Source organism: Sodiomyces alcalophilus (genome assembly GCF_042370955.1).
Source record: "Sodiomyces alcalophilus JCM 7366 unplaced genomic scaffold ACRALscaffold_11, whole genome shotgun sequence".
In the NCBI taxonomy this organism is placed as follows: Eukaryota; Fungi; Ascomycota; class Sordariomycetes; order Glomerellales; family Plectosphaerellaceae; genus Sodiomyces; species Sodiomyces alcalophilus.
Window position 1 is genome coordinate 336,850 of NW_027263542.1, and position 24,347 is coordinate 361,196.

The 24,347-nt window shown below is 55.6% G+C and overlaps 12 protein-coding genes across 12 annotated transcripts; 6 read left to right on the forward strand and 6 right to left on the reverse strand.

Annotated features, from left to right (window-relative positions):
- Window positions 1–314: 314 nt before the first annotated feature.
- On the reverse strand, window positions 315–1,523 carry ACRALDRAFT_1059032 (60S ribosomal protein uL15; the record flags this gene model as incomplete). The annotated part of the gene is made up of 5 exons (XM_071015966.1): window positions 315–365; window positions 424–625; window positions 1,038–1,083; window positions 1,151–1,269; window positions 1,492–1,523. 5 exons carry the CDS (start codon window positions 1,521–1,523, stop codon window positions 315–317), a joined length of 450 nt encoding a protein of 149 aa, XP_070870891.1.
- A 429-nt stretch (window positions 1,524–1,952) lies between these two features.
- On the forward strand, window positions 1,953–4,810 carry ACRALDRAFT_1078306 (uncharacterized protein; the record flags this gene model as incomplete). The annotated part of the gene is made up of 4 exons (XM_071018760.1): window positions 1,953–2,099; window positions 2,153–2,626; window positions 2,686–3,399; window positions 3,471–4,810. The coding sequence occupies 4 exons, from the start codon at window positions 1,953–1,955 to the stop codon at window positions 4,794–4,796; spliced, it is 2,661 nt and encodes an 886-aa protein (XP_070870892.1). The 3' UTR covers window positions 4,797–4,810.
- ACRALDRAFT_1083803 (uncharacterized protein) lies at window positions 4,806–6,285 on the reverse strand. Its single transcript, XM_071019515.1, has 2 exons — window positions 5,813–6,285; window positions 4,806–5,746 (listed from the first exon to the last, which is right to left on the reverse strand). Exons 1-2 carry the CDS (start codon window positions 6,025–6,027, stop codon window positions 5,161–5,163), a joined length of 801 nt encoding a protein of 266 aa, XP_070870893.1. The 5' UTR covers window positions 6,028–6,285; the 3' UTR covers window positions 4,806–5,160.
- Window positions 4,819–5,039, reverse strand: ACRALDRAFT_213800 (uncharacterized protein; the record flags this gene model as incomplete). The annotated part of the gene is made up of 2 exons (XM_071024139.1): window positions 4,819–4,897; window positions 4,957–5,039. The coding sequence occupies 2 exons, from the start codon at window positions 5,037–5,039 to the stop codon at window positions 4,819–4,821; spliced, it is 162 nt and encodes a 53-aa protein (XP_070870894.1).
- A 1,032-nt stretch (window positions 6,286–7,317) lies between the features above and the next one.
- On the forward strand, window positions 7,318–8,927 carry ACRALDRAFT_1059035 (uncharacterized protein; the record flags this gene model as incomplete). Its single annotated transcript, XM_071015967.1, has 4 exons — window positions 7,318–7,537; window positions 7,772–7,967; window positions 8,027–8,423; window positions 8,490–8,927. The coding sequence occupies 4 exons, from the start codon at window positions 7,318–7,320 to the stop codon at window positions 8,925–8,927; spliced, it is 1,251 nt and encodes a 416-aa protein (XP_070870895.1).
- Window positions 8,928–9,191: 264 nt separating this feature from the next.
- Window positions 9,192–9,780, reverse strand: ACRALDRAFT_1037743 (glycoside hydrolase family 24 protein; the record flags this gene model as incomplete). Its single annotated transcript, XM_071015072.1, has 2 exons — window positions 9,192–9,485; window positions 9,553–9,780. The coding sequence occupies 2 exons, from the start codon at window positions 9,778–9,780 to the stop codon at window positions 9,192–9,194; spliced, it is 522 nt and encodes a 173-aa protein (XP_070870896.1).
- A 289-nt stretch (window positions 9,781–10,069) lies between these two features.
- ACRALDRAFT_2038092 (uncharacterized protein) lies at window positions 10,070–10,825 on the forward strand. Its single transcript, XM_071020847.1, is given in 2 exon segments — window positions 10,070–10,764; window positions 10,778–10,825. 1 exon segment carries the CDS (start codon window positions 10,147–10,149, stop codon window positions 10,336–10,338), a length of 192 nt encoding a protein of 63 aa, XP_070870897.1. The 5' UTR covers window positions 10,070–10,146; the 3' UTR covers window positions 10,339–10,764; window positions 10,778–10,825.
- A 708-nt stretch (window positions 10,826–11,533) lies between these two features.
- Window positions 11,534–14,286, forward strand: ACRALDRAFT_1066339 (uncharacterized protein; the record flags this gene model as incomplete). The annotated part of the gene is made up of 3 exons (XM_071017327.1): window positions 11,534–12,667; window positions 12,752–13,206; window positions 13,260–14,286. 3 exons carry the CDS (start codon window positions 11,534–11,536, stop codon window positions 14,284–14,286), a joined length of 2,616 nt encoding a protein of 871 aa, XP_070870898.1.
- A 3,211-nt stretch (window positions 14,287–17,497) lies between these two features.
- ACRALDRAFT_2114816 (uncharacterized protein) lies at window positions 17,498–18,082 on the forward strand (the record flags this gene model as incomplete). Its single annotated transcript, XM_071023706.1, has 1 exon — window positions 17,498–18,082. The coding sequence occupies one exon, from the start codon at window positions 17,498–17,500 to the stop codon at window positions 18,080–18,082; it is 585 nt and encodes a 194-aa protein (XP_070870899.1).
- Window positions 18,083–18,886: 804 nt separating this feature from the next.
- Window positions 18,887–20,201, reverse strand: ACRALDRAFT_1066341 (uncharacterized protein). Its single transcript, XM_071017328.1, has 2 exons — window positions 19,485–20,201; window positions 18,887–19,401 (listed from the first exon to the last, which is right to left on the reverse strand). Exons 1-2 carry the CDS (start codon window positions 20,014–20,016, stop codon window positions 18,896–18,898), a joined length of 1,038 nt encoding a protein of 345 aa, XP_070870900.1. The 5' UTR covers window positions 20,017–20,201; the 3' UTR covers window positions 18,887–18,895.
- A 674-nt stretch (window positions 20,202–20,875) lies between these two features.
- On the forward strand, window positions 20,876–21,892 carry ACRALDRAFT_2045111 (uncharacterized protein; the record flags this gene model as incomplete). The annotated part of the gene is made up of 3 exons (XM_071021497.1): window positions 20,876–21,314; window positions 21,427–21,776; window positions 21,836–21,892. The coding sequence occupies 3 exons, from the start codon at window positions 20,876–20,878 to the stop codon at window positions 21,890–21,892; spliced, it is 846 nt and encodes a 281-aa protein (XP_070870901.1).
- A 321-nt stretch (window positions 21,893–22,213) lies between these two features.
- On the reverse strand, window positions 22,214–24,110 carry ACRALDRAFT_2114766 (uncharacterized protein; the record flags this gene model as incomplete). Its single annotated transcript, XM_071023703.1, has 9 exons — window positions 22,214–22,376; window positions 22,466–22,730; window positions 22,819–22,987; window positions 23,072–23,195; window positions 23,231–23,359; window positions 23,450–23,546; window positions 23,607–23,677; window positions 23,721–23,926; window positions 23,982–24,110. The coding sequence occupies 9 exons, from the start codon at window positions 24,108–24,110 to the stop codon at window positions 22,214–22,216; spliced, it is 1,353 nt and encodes a 450-aa protein (XP_070870902.1).
- Window positions 24,111–24,347: the final 237 nt, after the last annotated feature.

Here is a 24,347-nt window from a genome sequence, read left to right on the forward strand (position 1 = left end):
CCAACGGCGTGGCACCCACTTCATACCCCGGCGGCCATGCAAGACGTAAAGCGTGACATGACAGCATGGAGAAATCAACCCTTTTTCATTCGGTCTAACTCCATGGAAGGTCAAAATTCTTCATGCAATGCGAGAGAAGCCATTCCCATTTGGCCCGTTTCCCTGTCCCAACCGGCTTAAGGTGAAGTGACAAATAAAGGCGGTCCGTCCCGCCGCGGTAAACAGACGCGGCATGCCCGTCGTTGCATCCGGCACCCTCCAGTCCGGCTTATCCTCCCCATGCTTTCCGATTTCCTTTCTTTCCTCTAATCCCTTTACGCCACCAGTTGAACAACGCCGCCGGCCTCGGTAATCTTCTTCTCAGCCTGCGTAGCTTGTCAGCATTGTGGACAGGTGAGAGAAAGGAAAAAAAGAAATACGCACCAGCTGGCTGACCCACCGGGCCTTGACGACGATAGGAATGTCGGGAATGCGGCCCTTGCCAAGAAGCTTGGAGTAGCCGAGAGGGAGGAGGTCGATGACGGGGACGGTGTCCTTCTTCTGGCCAGAGAGGTAGGCCTCGCGCTCCTCGGCGGGGATGAGGCTCCAGAGCTTGTCCATGTTCACCACGGGCTTCCAGAAATGACTGTTTGATAGTCAGCGTCTCGTCCATGGAACATAGCCATCCATCCATCTAGCTCAGTCGGACCGAATGTGCTCTGTGCTCTGTGCTCTGTGCTCTGTGCTCTGTGCTCTGTGCTCTGTGCTCTGTGCTCTGTGCGTCGTGGGATTATGTATCGAATGGTCACCAGTCGACAAGCCCAGCCAAATAGCCTTCATCGCCGTCCTTGACCAGTAGTCGTCGAGTCGAGCGTATTTCCCGTTCATGGGGTTGGTTCGTCGCCTCCTTCCACCTCTCGCCCTTCTCATCTGAGATGCGTCCGATCCTCTTCGCCGAGTTCGATAGCACGAGATATTCGGGCCAGAAGCACATTCGGTCTCGAGTCCGAGTCTGTCGATGGATCGGGATTCAGCGCGGATCGTCGGGGTTCACATACGTCTGCTGCTTGCGGTAATACCGCATGCCGACCTTACCGAAGTAACCTGCACGACATTAGCCATCACACGACCAACACAGCCAACACAGCCCAACAGTCGCAATAGAACATACCAGGGTGGTACTTGTCAAGGTTGGTACGGTGGTGGTGCTGACCACCGGCCATACCACGACCACCGGGGTGCTTGCGGTGCTTGCCGATACGGCCCTTGCCGTGCGAGACATGGCCGCGACTGAGACGCAAATGTCAGCTGCCATGATTCCTCCTCGAATTCGTTTCCAATGCCTTTCGTATCGCGACTCTCCCCATCCTCTGTGTTGAAAATTGGCGTCGTTCCACCCTCCCTTTGCGTGCTCCAAATCCAGCCCATCTCTGGTCGTCGTTCCCCCTCCCCAGCCCCGTCTGAATCGTTCATGTGATCGTCAAAAGCAAAGGGGTTTTCGGGACAACGTACAGCTTGCGGGTCTTACAAGTGCGGGTAGGCATGGCGACGGTGGTGTGGTAAGTCGCACTGCTGTGGTTAGTGACGAGGTCGTCTCGAAGGTGTTTTTGGCAGTCGGCAGAGAAATTCTCTCTTTGTGAGTGTTGGCGGCGGTTTCGCGTGGGCGGGTGAGTGGACCATCGGGGCTTGAATTGTGGGTCCGTCAGTGTGGCAGAAATTGTTAAGCGGACCAAGGGCTATCTGCCCTAAGCGCTTACTTAATATTTGTATCTGTCGTCACATGACTGTTGTATACCATTATGTAATTCATCAACCGAGCTTGGGCCAACTTGGCACAGGCACTCGGTGAGCAGAAGCAGCGCGATTGGATTCCCCTTCACCGAGAGTTCCATCTCGCAGCACTCCATCCGTCAGACTCAGCGGTCCTCCATGTCTTGATTTCTTCATGTTCGACTCACTTTTGTGACAGAGAAATGGACAACACATCCTCGAGCGATGCCATTGACTTCCACCATCCATACACGCCTTACGATGTCCAGACTCAGTTTATGACCACGGCATATGACGTTCTGGAAACTGGTCAGGGGCAGATTGGCATTCTAGAAAGTCCCACGGGAACAGCGAGTATTCTCCTTATCTTCTTCTTATCTCGCCGTTACTCACACCAACACAGGGCAAGTCGCTTTCACTCATCTGTGCCGCACTCACGTGGCTCAGGAACCACAAGTCGAAGCAGTACGAGGTGTCCCTTCAGACCGTTGGCGATGAACTCAAGGACGAGCCCGATTGGATCGTCGAGCAGATGCTCCGCCGGAAGCGAGACGAGCTTTCCATGAAATGGGAGGAGCGGGAGCAGCGACTTGAAAGGATCCGGTTGAAGGAGAAGGCGGACGCGATGCGCAGTAGCAAGCGGCGTCGCGTAGATGACGGCCGCGAGAAGCCTTCGGCTAGCAAACCGAAGGCCCTTGACGAAGACGCAGATGCCGAGTGGCTTCTGGACGACGTCAACGAGTCGACCGACTCGAAAGATGATGACGTGCTTGCTGGTCTTAGCAAGGCGACGAGAGACACTTTGAATCTCTTCGGAATAGGCCACTCGACCACCAAGCAGGAGGACGAAGATGACACGGTCGAGGATGGCGTCAAGGTGCGCAGGCTTTCTCACTCCAAGAATCGTGGCTCTCTCGATAACATGACCCTGAATAGATCTTTTACGCTTCAAGAACCCATTCTCAGCTGTCTCAATTTGTGTCTGAGCTCCGTCGTCCCGTCTTTCCGTCATCTCTTCCATCATCTATCGGTCAACAAGATGATAAGATGGAGCGTGCCCCAGAACCGGTCAAGCATTTGCCCCTGTCCTCGCGGCAAAAGCTATGCATTAACCCATCAGTAGCCCGCCTAGGGTCCCAAGCCGCGATCAATGATCGTTGCTCCGAGCTGCAGCAGGCCAAATCCAAACAGAAGTGTCCTTACATCCCGAAGGAGGACAATCTGAGCCAGACGCATCAGTTTCGAGACACGGCGCACGCCACGCTACCCGACATTGAAGACCTCTACCACCTCGGGAAGACCCTCGGAGTGTGCCCGTATTACGCTTCGCGGGCGGCCATCGCAGGCACCGAAATCATCACCCTGCCATATCCGTTGCTTCTCCAGAAGACCGCCCGGGATGCGCTGGGTATCAAGCTGGAGGGCAATATCGTCATCATTGACGAGGCGCACAATATCATGGACGCAGTAGCCAACGCGTACGCATCTCAGATCCGCCTCGGCGACTTGAGGAGAGCCCGCCAGATGCTGGGAGTTTACGTCAAGAGGTTTGGCAAGAGGCTCAAGGGCGAGAACCGGGTGTTGGTTGGCCAAGTAGCCAGGGTTGTGGATGGCCTCAGCGAGTGGATGGAGGGTGCAATGAAGCTCAAGGTATGTGAAGCGATCAGGCGAAGGGGCACGGGTATTCTCAAAAGACTCGCTAATTCGTTAACGTCATACAGAATGACCAAGGCATCGTCGATTCGAGAGAACTTCTTCGGTCGAAAGGCGTAGACCAGATCAACTTGTTCAAATTGATCTCATACATCCAAGCGTCCAAGCTCGCGTACAAGATTGAAAGCTATGCCGCGCACGTCGAGGAAGAGAAGGACACGAACAAAGGAAAAAAGACACCAAAATCACCGACGCCGGTCCTTCATACGCTTCACTCGTTTCTCGTATCCCTGACAAATCTCAGCTCCGAAGGACGCATCTTCTATCAGAAGGTCCAAGGACCGGTACCCGATATGCAGCTCACCTACCTACTTCTCTCCCCAACGCATGCCTTTTCATCCATCGCCACGACTGCCCGTGCGGTCATCCTCGCCGGTGGCACCATGTCGCCGTTCGGGGACTACAGGAACCACCTCTTTCCCTACCTACCGGGCGATAAGCTCACGACGCTGAGCTGCGGTCACGTCATCCCCCCTTCGAACCTCTGCGTCTGGACGCTGGCTGCTGCACGGGCGGGGGATGCAACGTCGACGTTCGAGTTTAGCTTTCAGCGAAGAGGCGACAAGACCATGATCAGCCAGCTCGGAGTGGCCATCTCGAACATGTGTGCGGTGGTACCGGATGGCGTTGTCGTGTTCTTCCCCAGTTACGGGTATTTGGACCAGGTCGTCGCCGTATGGGAGGCGAGGCAGCAGGGGGAGCCCAAGTCCATCTGGGAGCGGATGCAAGAGCGCAAGGCCGTTTTTCGGGAAACGAAGGACGGGTCCAGCGACGAGGTTCTCGAGGCGTACAGTGCTGCCATTCTCGGCGGCGGACCATCATCGACGACCGACATGGACAAGACGAAGCCGCGGGGTGCTTTACTACTCAGCGTGGTGGGCGGCAAGATGAGCGAGGGCATCAACTTTTCCGATCGTCTAGGTCGCGCCGTCGTCATCGTCGGGCTGCCGTACCCGAACATGCTGTCACCAGAGTGGAAGGCGAAGACGGAATACGTCGAGGCCATGACGCTGGAACGTCTGACGGACGCCTCGCACGAGGGGGGCTCGATGAACAGGAACGAAGCGGCAGCGGCGGCGAAACAGGCGGCGCGGGATTTTTACGAGAACGCGTGTATGAGGGCGGTCAACCAGAGCATCGGCCGGGCGATCCGGCACCGCGGGGACTATGCGGCCATTGTGCTGTGCGATCGACGGTACGGAACCGAGAGGATCCGGGCCAAGTTGCCGGGGTGGATTCGCGGCGCGGTGAGGGAGAAGAGTGAAGATGGAGGGCTTCCGCAGTTGATGGGAGCGTTGAGCGGATTCTTTCGAGAGAAGAAGCGGAATCAGTGAGGTGGTGATGGATGAGGGTCACTCATGCGACACGAAATGCGACACCAGGAAAACCCCAGCTCAAGCGACCGAGGAACGACTGAGGAACGAGCGCACCATATCTTGATGCATCATTTCTTTTTAATTTTTTTGACTTTTATTTCGGAGAAAGCGTTGGCACATGAAACTCCCAAAAGACAAGACGCCGGTGGTCGTCCTCCTGGAGCGATTATCAAAAACAATTTTCCCTGCTCTCAAGCTCATCGTTTAGAATCATCCGAACCACCGCCCACCGTCCACCGTCCACCGCCACCGTCCACCGCCACCGTCCACTATCCACTCAGCTACCCTTACGCATACATCGTTAGGCCGCGCACTGCGCTGCTTAGTTGAAGTGGCCCTCCTTTGTCCAGATGTTCATGCCAACCTTTTGGCCCTGGATGACAGGCAGGCCGGCATGGAGGACGCGGACATCACCAATGGTCTGGCCGGCGGGATCGTGCCTCAGGTTGGACCAGAAGACGGCGTTTCCTTCAATGGCGCGGAAGGTGACGCCGGCGTCGTAGTCGTTGTCGCACTCGATGAAGCGGCACCAGCCGTCACCGCCGGGGGGCTTGATCTTGGGGAAGGAGGTGCCGCCGCCGACAATGTCGTCACTGACGGAGACGTAGGCGAAGATGCTGGAGACGCGGTTGCCGCCGCGGCCGACGTCGGCGTGACCGCCGGGCTTGGTGGCTTCCTTGTTGAACCAGTCGGTGTGGAAGTGGTACTGCTCGCCGACGTTGTAGCGGACGAGCTGGATGGGCTCGATGTGGGTGACGGGCATGTGGAGGCCCTGGAACTGGCGGGCGCGCTCGGCGATGCAGGCGGCGACGGCGTCCGAGGGGACGGTGGTGGAGGAGGAGGTGCGTGCGTTGGAGACGATGTCGCCTTCTGCGCCTGCTACGTTGGAGCGGGCAAAGGTGCCGTTGCTGGGGGATGTCAGGATTCGACTGACCACTGGCGGTGAAGGGAAAAGGAAGTGGTGTTCAACTCACGTTGCTCTCAGCAGATGCTGGCGCTCAAACGGGGTGACAAAGTTCTCGATGTAGATGATGGCGGGGTCATACGAGAGGATGGAGATTTGGTAACCGGTGTGCTCGCACTCGTAGTCGTCGAGGTTGTACGTTTCCAAGACTTGCTGCGCGCCGTCTTCCTGGCTCACGGCCACGGTGGCGAGCGCGAAGAGCGCGCCGACAAGAGCCGACCTCATGGTGATGGAAGTGAAATGGACGGGAGAGGGAGAGAGACGGCAACAATCACCGGCGTCACCAAGCCTTCAATCGATTGAATGAAGAAAGGGAGGAAGACGAGAAGGGAAATCAACAAGGGAAATCAACTTGTCAAGTGTTGCGACAAGAGGAAGATTTTCAGACAGAGATGGAGGGGGCAGGATGGATGAAAGCGTCCGTCCCAGGTCAAGATAACTGACTTGAGGCCACCTTGGACCTAGCTCGGCCCATGCGCCGGGTTGGCCGAGGAAAAAGGGCTAGGAAGCTTATCACAAAGGCGGAATGCATGTCGAGACAAGAGCCCTCCCTCAAAGAGGCTATTCGGAACCCAGCTCCGAACCCATGCTCGCCAGTCCACCCAACCACCAAGACGTGGTTGCGACCGGGAGAATACAGCGTACCCACGACGACAGGGTCCGGTCTAGAGCGAATCAAACGGTCGAATCCTTTTGGGCCACCTTGCAGCCTGTGGGGGAATAGTCAGGGGGGAAGCCAAGGATCAAGGCGGCGAAGCTAGACCCGAAGTTGTCTGCCGTGCTGGCTTGCTGGCCTCTCGACACCGAAAGGACATGGATGGACCCTCCTTTTTCTTCTCCCGTGGTGCCACCATGGGGCCATGAGGGCCGAACGCTCCAATCCAAAGCGAGGAATGCGAATAGAGGCTGAACGGACCCCTTGTCTGTAACGGGACGGACCCACGGACTGGCAACCAGGCTAACCCCGGATTTGCAACCGGAATTCCCAGAAGCGCTCCGTTGATCCTTTCCGGTTAAGTGGCATGAGGGGAAGCTCCAGGCAAAAGCCAATGTTCCAGAGCTTTCTTCGCTGCCAATTGCTTCCCGTTTTGCCGGCATTGGAGGGCCAAGGGCGCGAACGGTGTGTCATGCGTCTCGACCTTTGGACCGAGGGAGCAAAGGAGAAAAGGACACGATGGCATCAAGGGATTTAGCTAGCTCCTAGGAGAGCTTCAGGACCCAGGAGGACACTTGTATCACATCCATTGCCCCCCAGTCGAGGACGCACGCTCACCGCACGCAGCTTGTCGAACACGGTATCCGCTCACCTTTTTTTCCCCTCTACCCTCCGGTTCTACTCTTCCACCTTTTGGCCTGTCGTCTTTCTTTGATTTTATTTTTTTCTGTATTTCTTACGACCTTCACGACGCCAACTCTGCCAGCTAGGGAGCTCCGGACCACCCCTCCCCCCGAATTGACCACTTTGAACCATCTACGAACACGACGAGGAGGATAACAGTAGGATCACGAAACAAAATGGCGACACGAAGCTTCGTCAAGCTCTGCTGGGCAAGCTTGCTGCTTGCGCCCTTGGTCGCGTCGTCCGACCCGGTGCCAACGGATGTCCCAAGGCCCAACCTTCGCCCTGAAGGCCATGAGCCCGAGCCTGAAGTCGAGCCGTGGTCTGCTTATGAGCATGTCAACGCCGAGGAATTCAACAAGGCCCTGAAGGAGAGGGATTACAACCTTGTCGCATGTGAGTTGATGGTTGGACCCCATCCGTTGAGACATGATGCTAACCATTGCGCGTTTCTCCAGTCACTGATGTATGTCTACAATTCATGTTCCACACGGGACGATCTTGATTCTCCATTGGCATCATGACACTAACCGTTGCTTCTGGTTCCTTGCGTGTAGCCCAACATGTGAGTCCCTTCTCAAGCTCCTCTCATCTCATCGCAGTGGCCCATTGGCATCATTCTAACCCCAGGTAGATTCGATAGCGAAATGCTCGAATGGCAATGGCCCTTCATCAAGGAACAGCTTCCCAACCACTACCTCTCGGTCAACTGCACGGCCGAGGTCGATCTTTGCCTGGAGCATGACGTCCGGACCTACCCCAGCGTGAGGCTGTACCGCCGCGGAACCATGTACGCCCGGTACCGCGGGCCCCGGAACGGCGGCGAGTACGTTGATGACTTCACGGGTGATGCGCTCAAGAGACCCTTGTACTAATGGCGCGCAGGATCGTGAAATTCACCCAGCGTTCGCTCCGCCACGTCGTCGGGAGCCTCGACGAGACCACCGTGGGAACGTTCCCCGAATCCGACGACGTGACCTTCATCCTGCACCTGCGACCCGAGGACGCCAACAGGGGCGTGTACAGGCGGTTCCACGACCTGGCGACCGAGTTTAGCGACAGGTACAGCTTCGCCATTGTCGGGCGCGACCAGGACAACTCGATCGACGAGGAGGGCGAGGACGCGCCCACCGTGATGCGGTGCTACAACAACGTCGACAAGCGACAGGCCGAGTTTGACGCCTTTTTCGAGAACATCGACGGCATGCGCAACTTTGTCAAGAACTGCGGCGAGAGGCTGGTCAAGACCATGACCATGCCGAATGCCCAGGGCTTCATCGAGGTGGGTTCAATTCTCGAGGATACTTTTGTCCATTACTTCTCCAGCCTTTCGTACTGACTGGCCCAGGGCAAACGCGCCGTGCTTTACTACTTCGACGCCGACCAGGAATCCCGCGCCAAGTTCGCCAAGGACATTCTCGACGTCGCCAAGCAGTTCCAGGACCAGCTCGACATTGTCGTCTCCAACCCTCTTCAGTTCGGCGACATCGTCACCGAGGTCGGCCTCCCCAACAGGGACTTCCCTTCCATGGCGCTCCAGAACCCGGCCACCATGCAGATGATGCTCTACACCAACGAGGACAGGAGCCCCGAGGTCATCGCCCGGTTCATCAACGATGGACTCACCGGCCAGCATTCCATGGTGCCGATTCAGGAGATGAACTTGGATGGCCAGGGCCCCTTTGGGGATCTTGGCGAGGGCGGAGAGGAGCAGCAGGAGGGCCAGGAAGGGGGCCAGGAAGGGGGCCAGGGAGAGGAGCAGGCGGCGCCTCGTGATGAGCTCTAAGCGACTGAATTCCTGTTTGCAGTGTTGTATCTTTGCTTGGAGGGCCAGGTATCACGATGCTTTCCCAGCGTCAGAAGGGCGTACGGTCGAGGGACTGATTGACGGTGCAGATGCAGTAGGGTAAGATTAAGGTCTCTCGTGGTTTTGACAGTATACATATCCCGAATTCGAACGTTCTTCTACATTAGACCAACCATGACGACAATCGCGACAATCTCTGCTCACATAGGTGTCCATACCCTCTCGCCGCAACGAAGCCAGCACCTAAGAACAAGCAGGGAGGGCGGCCACGTCAGTAGGAATCTGGTGCAGCTCGACCTCGGCGGCGCGACGACGGACAAGACCGGGGAGGACCTGGCCGCCACCCTGGTTCCACCGCGGCAGCTCCTCCTCGGCGACGGTGTTGGGGTCCTCGCCGGCGTTGAGGCGGGCGATCAGCGACGAAGACTCAGAGGCGCCACAGCCTACGTTGAAGGCCCACGAGACGAGGGCGCCATACTGGTTGGCGTTGAGGACGACGGACGAGGCGGTCTGCCAGGTGATGCAGTTTTGGAAGTTCTTTGGACATTAGTAATTTCTCCTTCTTCTTCTTGGGAAAAGTGGAAAGAAGAAAGGGCCAACGCACGGTAATGTCGTCACGGAGGAGATTCTCGCCGTCCGCCTCGGACAACGGAATGGAGTACGACACGTCGGAACAGCTCGAGTCGGAGCAGAGGTGGCCGTAGCCGACGGTCGGATAGCCGGCGGGATCGACGTAGATGTCGGGATACCAGCCCTCAAACTCTTTGATGAGGTTGATGCTGGCGCTGTTAACCTCGGGACCGACGCACTGCGCGCGAGCCTGGGAGGCCATGGTGAGGAGTGCGATGGTGAGGGTAGAGACCTTGGCCATGTTGGGTATGGGCGGGATGAGAGAATACGAATTACAGAGTTGTCGGTTTGGCAGTCGGGGATTCTTACACAGTTGAGATAATCTGCTTGTCCTCTTCGTCGCCTTACCCGTCAGGTCTCTCGACCTGTCTTATATACCCTTCGACAGGAGTTGCCATAGTGCGCATTCTCTATCACCCCGTCACTCCAGCCCTCTCCCTCTCATAGCCCCAACACCTCGGCTGTTCGTCAATATCATAGCTTGTCTCTTTCCCACAAGAGCTAGAGATCACCGCGCCACCCGCGATCATCTATGGAAACCCGAGGATCGACACGACGATGGTCCCTGATGAGTGGAGCTTCGCTTCTTGGCCAGTTGAGGAAGGAGAACAAAGCACGCGCTACAGGAGATGAAATCCTCGTGGTATGGCAGTGCGGATCGGCGTGTTTAGGTGGTGGGTGGAACGATTTGGCCAGTGATCGACAGCCCGTCCTCTCAGGGAATCGGAGAGGAACTGGATACCCGGTTAGCGATAGATAGACCCGTGAGCGTTCTCGTCCATTTGATTTGTGCCTGATCTTGTCTGATAATCCGATGGAAGCTCTGAATACTGGCTTATAAGATTCGAGTAAAGAAATTGAAAACGTCGTGTGCTTTCATAACTTTTTGATTCCCGTACGTTAACTCGCACATGTACGAAGTAATGGGCCAAGGTCGCAGCACAGGCTTGGCCTGCGCCATACCCGCCATTTGCCGTGCAAGCGAACCCAGTCGAGACCAAGTCGTTCCGGGTCCTGGTCGTTTACGCATGTCTCGCATATGACTGGGAGGGACTCAGGGGACGAGGGTGCCAATGCAGGACACACTCGGCATCACCCTCAAGACGACTATCCAGCGCCATCTACGTCACGAACCAACAGCAGAGCCCTATTATGGGCGGCTTGCTGTCCTGCGACCTTCCTCTTTTCGATAGCTGATATCAAATCCCTTCCTTGGGTCAGCAATGGTCGGACATGGGAGGCGAGATGGGAGCCCGCGCTTTCTGCACGCCAAGGCAGATCTCCCAGCACTTGCCGGGTTCGGTATCGAGGGGCGGCATGGATTGGGTTTCATGACGTCGCGGGTTGATGGTCCACCATTCACGCCACCGGCCGAGTTTGGTAGAGAAGACCACTGGGGCAAACGCGTGTCTGTGGGTGCGTACGTCAAGGAGCCGGTGCCGTGGAACTATCAGGGCAGACTGGCAAAGTGCAGCTGGCCGACCTGTCCAGGAGACTCGGGAGACATGTGAATATGAGATTCCGCAGTCTTGATTCCGCAGTCTTGATTTTTGCTGAGGCTTCACCGTCTTCACCGGGCTAAGGGACTCTGAACTTTGGGTCAGCCGGTCAGCCGGGCTTTGGCAAAAGTTGGCCGATGCTCGAGGAGAATAGAATGTCGGGACGTCGCGAGTAAACTTGTGTCGAGCATTTTAATAACCTAGAATCGAGTCTCTTCCACGGGAGAAGAGAATGGTGGTCCGTGATTACATACACAGGTGGTACAGTCACGTGATACAGCATGTGACTTGAATCACGACCCACCGGTCTCGTCAAAACATCGGAGATGAAAGTTGCAAACGTCCTCCAAGCAACCGAAACTCCCGAACCACCCGAATCCCCTGCATCCATCGAGGGTTTCCAACCGACCACCCGGAGCTTCTCCGACGATCAGCCAGCCGTCCGCCAACCCGACCATGGCTGATCAACCACACCAGCCCCAGCCTCATGAAGGCCAAGGGCAAGGTCAGATCCAGCCGCAGCCTCAAGAGACACCATCCGCAGATACGCCGTCACAGCAGGAGCAGCAGCAGAAGCTGGAGGAGGAAGAGGAGCGGCAACAACAGGAGCAACAGCAGCAGCACCAGCAACAACATCACCAAAGCCACGAGAACCACCAGAACCAACACCAGCCCACCCCATTGACGAAGCAAGAACCAGACGCCAGGCCCGCGACACCTACAACCACAGACGGGCCTACATCATTATCTGCCCACGGCGATTCGACCACGCCAGTTTCCGCGGCCGTCGCTGCTGCCATTGCGACCGCCACCTATCCTTCCCCGATTCCCCAGCACCAGACTCTGCCTCCGACCGAGACGCCCGCCCACCAAGCCCACCACCTCCAGGACCACCCCCAAGATCATCACCAAGACCATCACCACCAACAATCCATACACTCGACCTCGCAGGTCCACCTCTACGCCACCAATGGTCTCCAGGTCCTCCAGGCGGCCACCGATGCCGCCCAGGCCTTGCAGAATGTCCAGCAGCATTTCGCCGTCACTTCTCCGCACCCCCCTCCCCAACAACAGCAGTTCGGGCCGACCCCTCAACAGCCGGGCCCCATGCCCGTGAGCCATTCAACCCCCAACGCCTCGCCCATGGCTGGCTTAGTCTATGCACCCATAATCCCAGCGGGCGGCGACACGACACGAGACCAGAGCGCCAACCCGAAACTGACCCGCCTGCGACGTGCCTGCGACATGTGCTCGCAGCGCAAGGTCAAGTGCGACGAATCCGGCCCGCCTTGCAAACCGTGCCAGGATCTCCAGGTGGATTGCACATTCAACCGCGCACTGAAACGCCGCGGGCCCCCCAACAAACATGCCCAGGCAGCCCGCGCCGCCCAGCGACCTCGACTAGGTCCCGGTCCCGGTCCAGGCGGTCAAACCTACAGCTACAGTCCCGGAGGAGGGGCCGGCTCGACGACGACAACGACGACGACGTCTCCCCACAACGCGGCCCAGACGCTCGTCTCCATCGCCGAGGGCCCCGCGCCGCGTCACGATGCCGAAGCCATCGCGCCCATGCCGGTGCTGGAGCTCCTCGTGGACGACTTTTTCACCTACATCCACCCGCTCTGCCCGTTCCCCCACGAGCCCACCTTCCGCGACGCCTTTGCCAACCGCCAGGACCGCACCAACCCCGAGTTTTTGAGTCTGCTGGCGTCCATGATCGGCGTCCTCGTCGCGTCGTTTCCGCGGAGTGCGCGCCAGCACCTCAAGTCCCAACACAGCACCCACCTGTTCCCGCGCGCCATCGTCATGATCGAAAAGTGCCGCGAGATTGCCCTCGACACCCGCGGCGCGCGCTGGGCGGCCAAGCAGCCCAAGACGCTGGATGATGCCGCCACGAGCTACTTTCTTGGGCTGGCCGCCGGGTATACCCTCAACGTCAACCTGTACCGCTACTTTACCGCCGAGTGCCTGACCCTGATCCGGGAACTGGGTTTCCACCGGCCTAGGAACCCGGGCGAGCTACCGACTTTTGGGGGCCACGATACCAACCCCACCGATCCCTTGCCGTTTCACCACATTAAGGATCAGATTGGCAAGCGGATTTTCTGGTGCCTTCTTCTCGGCGTTCGGTAATTCCCCTTACCATTCTCCGTCTCTTGCTTCCATTGCTGACTATTTGTAGCTCCTTCTCCCAATTAGGAGTCTCCCATGCCGAACTCGTCATCCCCCCTTCGACACCGAGCCTGCCGTATCCTGCGCTTCCCGAGAATGTGGACGATCGGTGGATCATGGCCAACGAGATTCAGTTTTCGGAAAACAACACCGTCACCATCCTCACGGGCTTCCGATTCGCCGTCGAAATATACACCACCATGAACGCCATCGTCAGCGTCGAGCTCGTCTACGGCATGAGCACCCTGCCGTGGCCGGACCAGCGCGCCATGCTGCGCGACGCCCTCATCGCCGCCAAGGACATCCTCGACCGCCTGCCGCCCGAGCTACAGCTCAACCCGAACCACGACCCGTCCAACGCCTTCGCCGGCGGGTTCGACAGCTTCGACAGCGGCGGCGACTTCCAGTACGTACCGCCGGCGTACCCGGGCCACCAGCCGGCCAACGACGTCCGCAACGTGATCAAGGGCAACACGCAGCGTCGGCGGCAGCTGCAGTACGAGATCCAAAAGGCCAACATTTTCGTGTCGCAGCTCGCCACGCGGTCGTACTTTGTCGAGCTCTACTTCAACCTGCGCGACATGCACCTGGCCGACGCGAACAAGACGGTCCCGGACGAAAGCACCGAGGAAGGCCGCGCGGCCAAGGAAGCCGAGGAGGCCGAGGCGGAGCGCGTGTTCGAGCTCATGACGGCGGAAAGGGAGCTCATTGTCCAGAACCTCCTGCATGTGCTGGGCGCCATTTCGCAGCGTAACCTGGAGCCGAACGGGGGGTCGCTGATTAACAAGATCCGACAGGTGGCGTCGACGCTGCTCAACGATGCGCCGGAGAGGAAAGGGCCGCTGGCGATCAAGTCGGAGGGCGCGCTCGGGCGGTTAATCGACGTCCTTGTCAAGTTGGAGGGGACGGGGCACGGGAATCTCGGGGAGCAGAGCATGACGCAGCAGGATGAGGAGGAGGAGTTGAGGCTCTGGGCTAGCCTCCGCGATTATCAGCAGCAGTTTGCCGCTATTGGGGGGTATGCTGGCAATCTATGAAGATGGCAGACCTGTGATTTCTTATGACGGGGTTTTAAGAGATACTCTCCCCCGGTCAGTTGTTGGAGGGCTCTCCCTCGTGTGTCTACTAGATGTGTCCGCCACCCAAGGGCTGGCTGGAGGAGTTTTTGGTGTTGAGCGTTCGTTTGGCCGCAACGGGTAGGGAGGCACATCTCGACTGGCTGGGAGACTAGGATGTGTCGGAGGGGACTACGAAGTATGCCAGTTGGGCTCCCTTGGGCTTGCTCTTAGACAGTCCCGTCTCAACTCCTTGTATTAAGGATGTGCAGCAGGGCAATTATAACAAGTTGCAACACGGATCTCGTGCCCCTGTCCTTCGCCCAGCCTGTAAAAGCCGCGAAGCTCAGTGATAGCCTGCCTTATTAACGGTATGAAAGATGCAATCCTGGCACGTTCAAGAATCCTCGGTTTGTCGAATCGGTAACCGACAACAGGTGTCTAGGACGACAGTCAAGCCTCGGGTACAGTATTGGCGAATTAATTCAAGATTTAAAAATTACAGTATCTAGGGTGCAGCCCCTGAAGGTAATATAATAAGCATACTTGACTAGGACAAGACAGATTATATAGGGACTGACTAGAAGGCCTAGACAGTTTGATATTTGGCCTACAATCGTGGCGTGGAAGTGGGGCCATGACAAATTCATCAGCCTCCCCAAGTACCACACCTATTTTCTATGTACGTTATACATTATCCAGCTTCATCACCCATCACTTAGGCGTTTACTACCTCTAATTCATTTAATCCATCTGCCTTATCCTTATTGTGTTGACGTTCGTTACTAACGCATTAATTCGGCCCTTGAACTTAGCTAAAAAGGCTCGGAGTTATGATCCTGCGAGTACGTACTGCTTAAGATGTACCTATGTACATACGTTTATACATACGCAGGAGGTGTGGTACTTAGGGAGCTTAGCGGCTTTGTCATACCCCACGAAAAAGCCACGATTCTAGGCCGAATATCAATTCGTCTAGGCCTTCTAGTCAGTCCCATTATATATGCTTAATATAGTAGCGACCTATCCTGGATAAAATCCGTTTTATATCACTATACTATACGAAGTACGTTGTATATATATCGAGCTGTACACGTGTACTACTCTGGATGATTTAGAGACTGAATATTCCGACTGCCCTTGGATATTCCGACTATAGTTCCGGTGGGACCCACTTTCGCAGCCAATCAACTTTTATTATCTAGACCACACGACACACAAAGTACCTAGGTACAGCAATACGATCGCCAATTCAAACCATTAATAAGCTATTATTAAGATTATCGTTAAAACTAGCATTAATCAATAACACGATAGCGCTTAGTCGATATCCATAGGCGTGGAAGAGGTCGTGACGATCGGCTTCAATCGAACAGATACGCTCATCCGTCAATTATAGCAACGACAACAACGACAACGACAACAACGACAGGAGCAGCAGCAAGAGTAGGTTGGATGTATAAGTGATAAGTGACAGGGAACTGGATTCTGTAAAGAGGCCCTACTTAGTAGTAAATAGATACAAAATGGAATGGCTGGTCTTAATCGAATAGTCAAAATCATTTCATATACTGCCTTTAATAAATCTAAGCGATCAAATTAACCCAAGGCGTCAAAAGGCGTCAAAAGGCGTCAAAAGGCGTTAAAAGCGTTAAGAGGCGTCTTATATCGTTTATGACCGTAGCTACGAATATATCTGGCATTCCGAAATAGAAAAAAGTGGGTCTATATCAGAACTAGTCGTAATGTCCAGCCTCTTCTATTATTAGTTAAAATCAACTCGACGCTTCGCTCCGGTCGCTTACCTGGTCGCGTTCCGCTGGATCATTAGGCAGCAGTGTCGTGCCAAACGAAAGGAGCATGTCAGCCAACGTGTTATTAGCCGCGCGTTTCAAGCTGGCCTCGCAGTAGGGAAGCACGACAGCCAATCGTCCCTACCCGACCCTCCATCTCGTCGCCAACGCATCTTCCAAGCGCCGACGCAAATCGTCATCTGAACGACTCGACGGACGCATTTTGCGAGCGCCGGCGACAAGCAAACAAACCTCGAGGTTCTTATTAGACCGTTTCCACGGCCAGGCTGGCGCGAGAGCATGCATTGCTCCATTTATACACCACATCCATGAAGCACGGAGTTCCCAACGCGCAGGCGACGGCGACCCATCAGGCGACCCATCAGGCGACCCAACCAGGACCACGCAATGCCTCGCAAGAGCAGCCGTTGGATGGCTTTTCCAGCGGCAGTGCAGGTATGGACGTCGACGTCTATAAAGGCCACGGCTCCTCGCAGCGTCAAAAGGCTCTGGAACAGCCTAGCAAGAGACGCCTCGACACGACTTCCGACATTGATCTAGTACCAGACGCGAAGAGAGTCCGAAAAGAGACGGACGAAAACCCAGAGCCTTCAAAGGTATGACATGGAATTCTTGGTTGGGTGAATCATCAGTTTGTCAACCGTAATACTAATAAACAACTCGTGCAGGTGCAGCCGATTCTACGACAGCCAAAGCCTAGGCCTCTTTACGCCCCGTTTCTCAAAGACTTTGTCGATCCGGTCGATTCCCATCCGCCACCGCCCTATTCTATCAACACGGTTGTCTCCCAGTGGCTCGAGTCTCTTGGGGACCAGGAGACACGCTGCCGGTCAGACAGTTACCTTGCCCGTTCGGACGGCCCTATATCGCGGCGGCTCACGAAATCGGCGCCAGAGATGGCTCACACTCACACATGGGCTGCTGAGGGGTACAGGATTCCGCCGACACCGAATTCTACTGGCTCAAAGTCGGTTGCCTCATCCGGTATCACTGGTTCCACGCGCGCCTCGAGTCGATCGTCCGGTAGGAGCCTTGTCGAAGAGCAGTTCTACCGCGAAAGAAACTTGTATCTGAATGGCATCTCCTTGCGCTACCCCCACGAGGAATTCCCGGAGCATGTCGCCAATCTTGTTGACCAAGTACGCAAGAAGCGCGACTCTCCTGGCCCATCGCCGGACGAATTGAGAAAAGACACCAAATTGCTTGACCTTGAGCTGAGAGGACCCGGAGAAGGCAAGGTAGAAAAGTATTTCCGCTCGTACCTTTCCCCTGACCTCGAACCGACCGAGGGCTTAGACTGCGATGAGAGACAACCGATGGCTAGGCATACGGTCCCGACCTCGGGATCCCAGCATAAAGTCAGTACTCCGGTGCCTGATATGCTATATGGATACGACTCGGACATTGCCTTTGCTCAACAGCGACTCCAACTTGCCTCCATGGAGAATGAAATGAATGGATCAGCCAATGGCCAGAGTTTAAGGTATCCCTTCTTCGTCGTCGAGCTCAAAGGGGATGGGACGACCGGTGCGGGAAGCCTATGGGTGGCAACGAATCAGTGCCTGGGCGCCTCGGCAGCGTGTGTCGAAATCGCCGAACGCCTTAACCACCAACTAAGAAGCTGTCGGGATCCTAGCGTCCGGCTTATCGACACGGCCTCGTTTAGTATCGCCATGAATGGCACCGAAGCGCGACTCTACATCTCATGGAAGCAGAACGAGCGCGATTACTACATGCAGAAAATTGACAGCTTCTTGCTCCAAAGGCCCGAGCACTATATCGAGTTCCGCAAATATATCAGGAATATCATCGACTGGGGCAAGGGCAGCCGGCTACAGGAGATTCGGGAGTCTCTGGATATCCTTCTGGAAGAGAGCAGGAGGCGTGCCTCTGATGCGGCCAAGTCTCGCCGTCCGCCATCGCATGAGTCTGCGGCGAGCAGCAGCAAGAGGCCAAAGTCGTAGAATGCGACTATATACGACGAAGCAGCAGTAGCAGTAACCCCTTCTTCTTCGTCTTCGTCGTCGTCCAGTCTCCATCTTCGTCTTCGTTTGTCCTGATTGGAACTACAGTCGGAGTAACCAAATGGCACAGTCGGAACATTGCGCCTCATAATGAAACGATGATAACCAGTCCTACGACTTACAACTTACAAGGGCATGCGCCAAGATTTAGGGACGCCTTGTCGTTCCATCACCCTGGCTCATGCATCAAGCTTCCACCCCCCCATAGCCTGCCGCTGGAACATACCAACAGGGTCGTAGCAACCGACCACCCTCCTCAAGGCACCCAGCTCACCAGTACTCTGCAGAGGGTTCTGAAAACCCGCAGCTGCATAGTTCATGTACCTGAAGTCCTCGGCGACGCCTTCGGCCTCGGCAGCGCGGTCGACGCTGGCGATGAACCGTCTAACGGATTCCTGCACCCGCCTGCCGACCCCGACCGACGGGTCTTCCCAAAAGTTTGAGATCAAGACGAGCACGGCGTCCTTTTGTGGCGTCGAGAAGGGGTCGAATCCGAGGCTGTTTTGCCGGTAGGGTTCGTCTTCAGGGGGCGGTGCTGGGATCGACTGCAGGGTAAGGGAGGATGTCACCGTTGCATCCCCCGATATTTGTCGGACAGACGCCTTCCAAAGGGCATGTACTTTCTTCAAAATGGTGGGAGAGATGTTGATGGTTGTAGTGGCGAAAATCGTGCTGTTTCCGACGTCCGTCATGTTGGCTTCATTCCGGGTTTCAGGGGACCTGTGGGAGAGAACAGAGACCGGGACCAACTTACTACTGGCTTGGAGTACTCTGCGATTGTATCTCTTCAGCAAACTCTGCGACAGAAGCAATGCGCAGCGTGCTGTCTAGCTGCGGCTGGATGTCGGTGAAGTTTCTCAGACTGTCCGGAAGCTCAACAGGCTCGGTGTAGTGAAGGGCTGTGGCGACAAGGAACTGGTCGAGCGCTCCGATATACACATGGCTCTGCTCAACCGAAGCTCGGGGGTCAAAGTCGTCCGCGCTCTTCCAGTGCGTGAAAGCGTCCAGCTGGGCATCGGTGGTGGTGCTCGGATAGACGACGGTGCCGCCCCAGATCTGGCCGCCCGGAACATGGACGGTGGTGATGTCCCATCGGGTGACGATGCCAAAGTTGTTCTGGCCGCCTTTCAACGCCCTGAACAGCTTGCGATGGGACGTCGCATTGGCGTTGATGATCTGGCCACCCGACAGCACGACTTCCATGTTCACCACAGCGTCGCATCCGAAGCCATGCTCGAGAGCGAAAAAGCCGATTCCCCCTACCGTCGCATCGAGTACCACTGTTAGCAGAGCAGTACCTTTGTAAGCCATTCTGAAGTCTGACAGGAGAAAGCAATGTTACCTCCTGAAAGGAACCCTCCCACCCCAACGTCAGACGCCCTCCCTCCGTTCAGTGACCTGCTGTGCGCATCGAGGACAGGATATACATCACCCCAAGTGGCACCGGTCCCAACAGAGACGGTTACACCATCATCCAGGAGGTCGACGGTGTTGATGGAGCTCAAGTCTACCGTGACACCGCCATCAATATTCGAAAATCCGCGATTCGTCGCGTGACCTCCGCTTCGGACGGCAAAAGCGGTGGTAGGCGACTCTCGCAACACGTCCAAGACGGAGGCTACTTGGGCGGCAGTCGACGGCTTGACGATGCAAAGGGGTGTCTGTGTCTGCTGCTGCACGTAGGCATACGATGACACTGAGGCGTTGTAGCCCTCCTCTCCTGGGAATGATACTCGGTCTGGTAAGAGAGAGGCCAAGTCTCGGCATGTGCGGACGGTGTGGCCACCGTTGCAGCTCTCAGCGGCGGAAGGTGTGCAGAACTCCAGGAGGAGGTACAGCGCGCGCAAATGTAGAAGGGGTAATACTAGACGCATATCGGAGGCTTGGGTAGGACCGTAGGAGAATCACGAATGGCACCGCTCAGTGCTGGATAAAGGATGGGAAGCCCTGGATTCTAGAAGACGCCGATGTGCCTCGACCACGTGGCTACCGTGGCCATGATCCATTTCTTATAGTGAGAAGTTGCCCCTTTCCATTTTCATATCAATCATTTGTTCCGCCATTATACGCTGGAGCTTACTCCGGTAATGGAGGCTCATGGATGTGGGAATACTAACCAAGAGTCCGAAAGTCGGCTATCCGATCCGGGCTTTCGAACTTATAATCTCCGAGCGAGCCGGCAGGGCATCATCAGAATGACCATGTCCTCTAACCAAGTCTTGAATCTGAGAAGAATAAGATACAGGCATACATGAACCATGGTTGTCAGCACGTTGATGCCTGCATGGCTGAATTCTTAAGCACCTGCTGTATACGGAAGGAGTCTTTTCGGCGACATACAGCGTGCAGATGCCACAGAGTTGCTCATGCATGACAGAGATGGTCGGTTGGTTGTGTTTTGGTTGATGGCATGCTTTCAGGGGTGAATGTTATGTTGGAATAGCCAGGCAAAAGGGGTTAGTTCCTTGTCCAACTGTCGCCTGCCCACCCCTTTACACGGTGCCAACCTGACACCCTGTGTATTTATATACAACTAAATGCTTCGTCTTTGCCATTGGCCTCAACCTGGTCAGACGCAGCTCACTATATAACATCTTGACCTTGGTATATTTGCTTTGTGCAGACACCAGGCAACACACCCCCGAAAACTCTCGGAGAACTCTCAACTGTATACCCATCTCCTCCCTTCGTAGGATCCCTTACACCTCTACTCTATCGGCTATGTCCCATAGTATGGCGTCCAAAGGCACCGTGTTAATCACCGGCTGCAGCGATGGCGGCGCAGGTTCAGCCATGGCCCTGGCCTTCCACAAGCAGGGCTACCGCGTCTTCGCCTCTTCGCGCAGCTTGACGACCATGTCGAAGCTCGACGGCTTGCCCAACGTCAGACTTCTTCAGCTCGACACGACCAAAACCACGGATATCAAAGCGGCAGCAGATGCAGTAAGCGATGAGACGGGAGGGACCTTGACCTACCTCGTCAACTGCGCTGGCCGCAACCGCTTCATGCCGTTGCTGGACGAAGACATTGAGGCTGCCAAGGAGATATACGACACCAACGTCTGGGGCCCGCTTGCGGTGACGCAGGCTTTCGCCCCGCTATTGATCAAGGCGAAGGGCACGCTGGTTTTCATCTCGTCTTTGGCCGGATACCTTAATGTGCCCTACCAAGGTCAGATCTGAGATAACCCATGGGGGAAGGCGGCCAAGCTGCCAAGGAGCTCCTCCCAGTCATGCTCGTTTTCCGACAGGCTGACACGGTAGTCGTGGCTTTCCACATGTAGGCATTTACGCCGCGTCGAAAAGGTCAGGGGAGATCATGGCGGAGACACTACGGCTCGAGTTGGCGCCTTTTCAGGTCAAGGTCCTCTCCGTGGTGACCGGCGCTCTCAAAACAAAGATTCAGACGCATTTCGACGACTGGAAGCTCCCGGAGGGTTCCCTGTACGCCCCGGTAGAGTCGACTATTCGCGACAGGGCCCGTGGCCACGAGGGAGCGCCGAGGACGGAGGCCGACGACTATGCGCAGCGCGTCGTGGCCGAGATTATAGGCGGCCGAACAGGCAAATTCTGGTGTGGTGCCAGTGCAGGGGCCGTCAAATTTGGCACGTCTTATCTTCCTACATCGCTCATGGTATGTGGCCCAACCTCCTTTGCTGCGGGAAGGGGTGGCTTACGGATACTGTGGTTTAGGACAGCGGTGTGCAGATCAACACTGGGTTGGACGTGTTGGCAAAGCAGAACAAGTGAGGGAAAGGACGGGACAGGGGTAGCGATAGTAGGTTGGTGGGCAAGACGGGCGGACGGTTGGTTGCAGGAAGGGGAGGGCATGCCGCATGCAGGCTCCAGGGTGTTAGTCTTGTTGGTTGGCTGTCTCGCATGCATCCTCTAGCCCTGCTCATGTACGTTGTATTCGCCTTCAGTTGGGATAAGCATGCATCAAGCCAAAGGACAAGGGTCGCATTGAAAGGTAGACGACTCGAACCACCGCCTCTTCCATAATCCATTCTCCATTGCACATATCATGATATCTCATCCATCTCCTGCGCAGCTTGGCAGTTCCTGTGCCCATCATACCCGAGCGTTGAAGCGCGCCTTTACGCCCGGCCCAGGTAGGGTTAACGTTCGCCAATGGATCGTATGCTTGCCGTTCCTCTCCATCTCCGGCTCATAGTTATCCAATATGTGATACATCACATGCTTCATGACATACGAGACGAAGAACCGACCAGGGCTAAAAGGTAGAGCAAAACCAAAACGAGTCAGCCAACTTGCGTCGTTTCTTAATGGAGGCCCAGGCGCCCAGGGGTGTCATTCACGTACCAAGTCAGCTTCCCCGTTCCCCAGACATGCCATGACTCCGACACATCTGTAAACTTGGATGGCCCCTCTGGCTGTATCGATGTTCTCCCCAATCTCTCTAGTATCTTCCGGTCCACGAACCGGAAGCCGTCAAAGACATCAGGCTGAGGGTACATGGACGCATCCCGCAACATAGGCCCTATGGGGATTCCAACCCATTCGCCTTTTGCCACGCGGGTGCCGTCCGAGAAGGTAAAGTCTTTCAGGGCACACCTGCGAGCGGTTACTGTCATGGTGATGGCATCACTGGTCAGTACTATCTTCATGTTGGTGGAGAATAAGCACGCATCACAGAATAACACATCGAAACTCACCAGACTCGACGGGCGTCCACCGCGAGCATTCTTTCAAGAAGCTGTCCATGAGCGGGAGACCTTCTCCCTGGACGAAAAACTCGCCGCCGGCAGAACTCTCCATCTCCTCGCGAAGTGGTGCCATGTATTCTGGGTTCTCGCAGAGACTGTAAATGGCAAATGTCAGGGTCTGGAATCCGTATTGCCACTTGGTCAGCATCGTGAAGCTTGGTGAGATCAACGTATCTGACAACTATATGGACTACAGTCATACCGTGGCAAGTCCTTGAACGGAGCCAAACCAAATTGCCATCACTTCAAAGGCCATCCTAGGGGGTGTCCAGGGGTTGGACTTGGGCGAGGTATCGATAATCCACTGAATAACATCGTTCTTTGATCTCAAGTCAGAAGCTATGTTCACATTCTCAGTGACTCTGGTTGTTCACTTACATGTTTCACTGTAGAATCAGGGTTGTTGATTCGGTTCTCGATGATATCAACCAAACCATGGAAAAATATGCGCTGTCGTTTCAAAAACATTGGGATGAAGGCTCCGACGACTCTGGAAGAGAACATAAAGTCAGCCGGCACTCTCGTCAGGGAGAGGACTATGGGTGTCGTCCTTCAACGGGGGGTCCTAGGATTCCCTTACGGAACGAGGAAACCTGGCATGAGTCGGAGCACCTCTGACCCGTACAGCACGTCTTCATTGTAGTAGTATGCAGCGTCGATAAACTCGTTGTTTTCCGCTATGCTCCGCGAGTTAACACAATCCTCAAACTGGTGCGTCTTCAAACGACAAAACATACCGTAATCCAAGCCAAAGAAAGAGTAGGCACTAATCTTGGTCACAACCCTCTTACAGAGGGTCAACACTGCTCTGTTGTCAGTTCATGGGATGATGATGGGCAACTGGCTAGTACGCAGTGATAGGTGACGGACCGTTGACAGTTCCACTCGAACCAATTTCCTGGGCAAAGGTCCTGTCGATGATGCCACGGACGCCGGGAGTCAGTTGCGGCAGATGGTTTGTCAACAGGGTGCGGAGGGTCCTGACGAATCCAATGCCTTCAATGCCTCTCTGATCATGCCAGTTGAAACCATTCATGGTGTAGCCTGGCTTGAGGATCTGGTGACTGTCAATGCCTGTTGTGAACAGAGAAGAAAGGAGAAAATAGACACACCTCTTTGGCAGCAGCATGAAGAGATAATTGGTCATTGGTGGCAGTCTTGATATCCTTGATGAGCTCAGGAGAGGAAACCAGCGTCATCCAGCTCTCGGGTGAGTGCATTCGGAGAGCTTTTCCATTCATCTGCCACGGTGAATTAAAAGGGTCAGCTGTAACTCTCCAGCATGGTATAGGTCTCTGTGATTCTGTGCGCTGGAAAGACCATAGAAGCAAGCTTACCTGCGTATATGCAGCCCTAATCCTTCCATTGGCGGTGATGGGATAGGTAAACAAGTCCCATTGTGTTTTAAAATGGCGTTTTACTTTGGACAGGAATGACGTCGCTGGCTTTGCACGAGATTGCTTCTCTCCCGGTCAGTA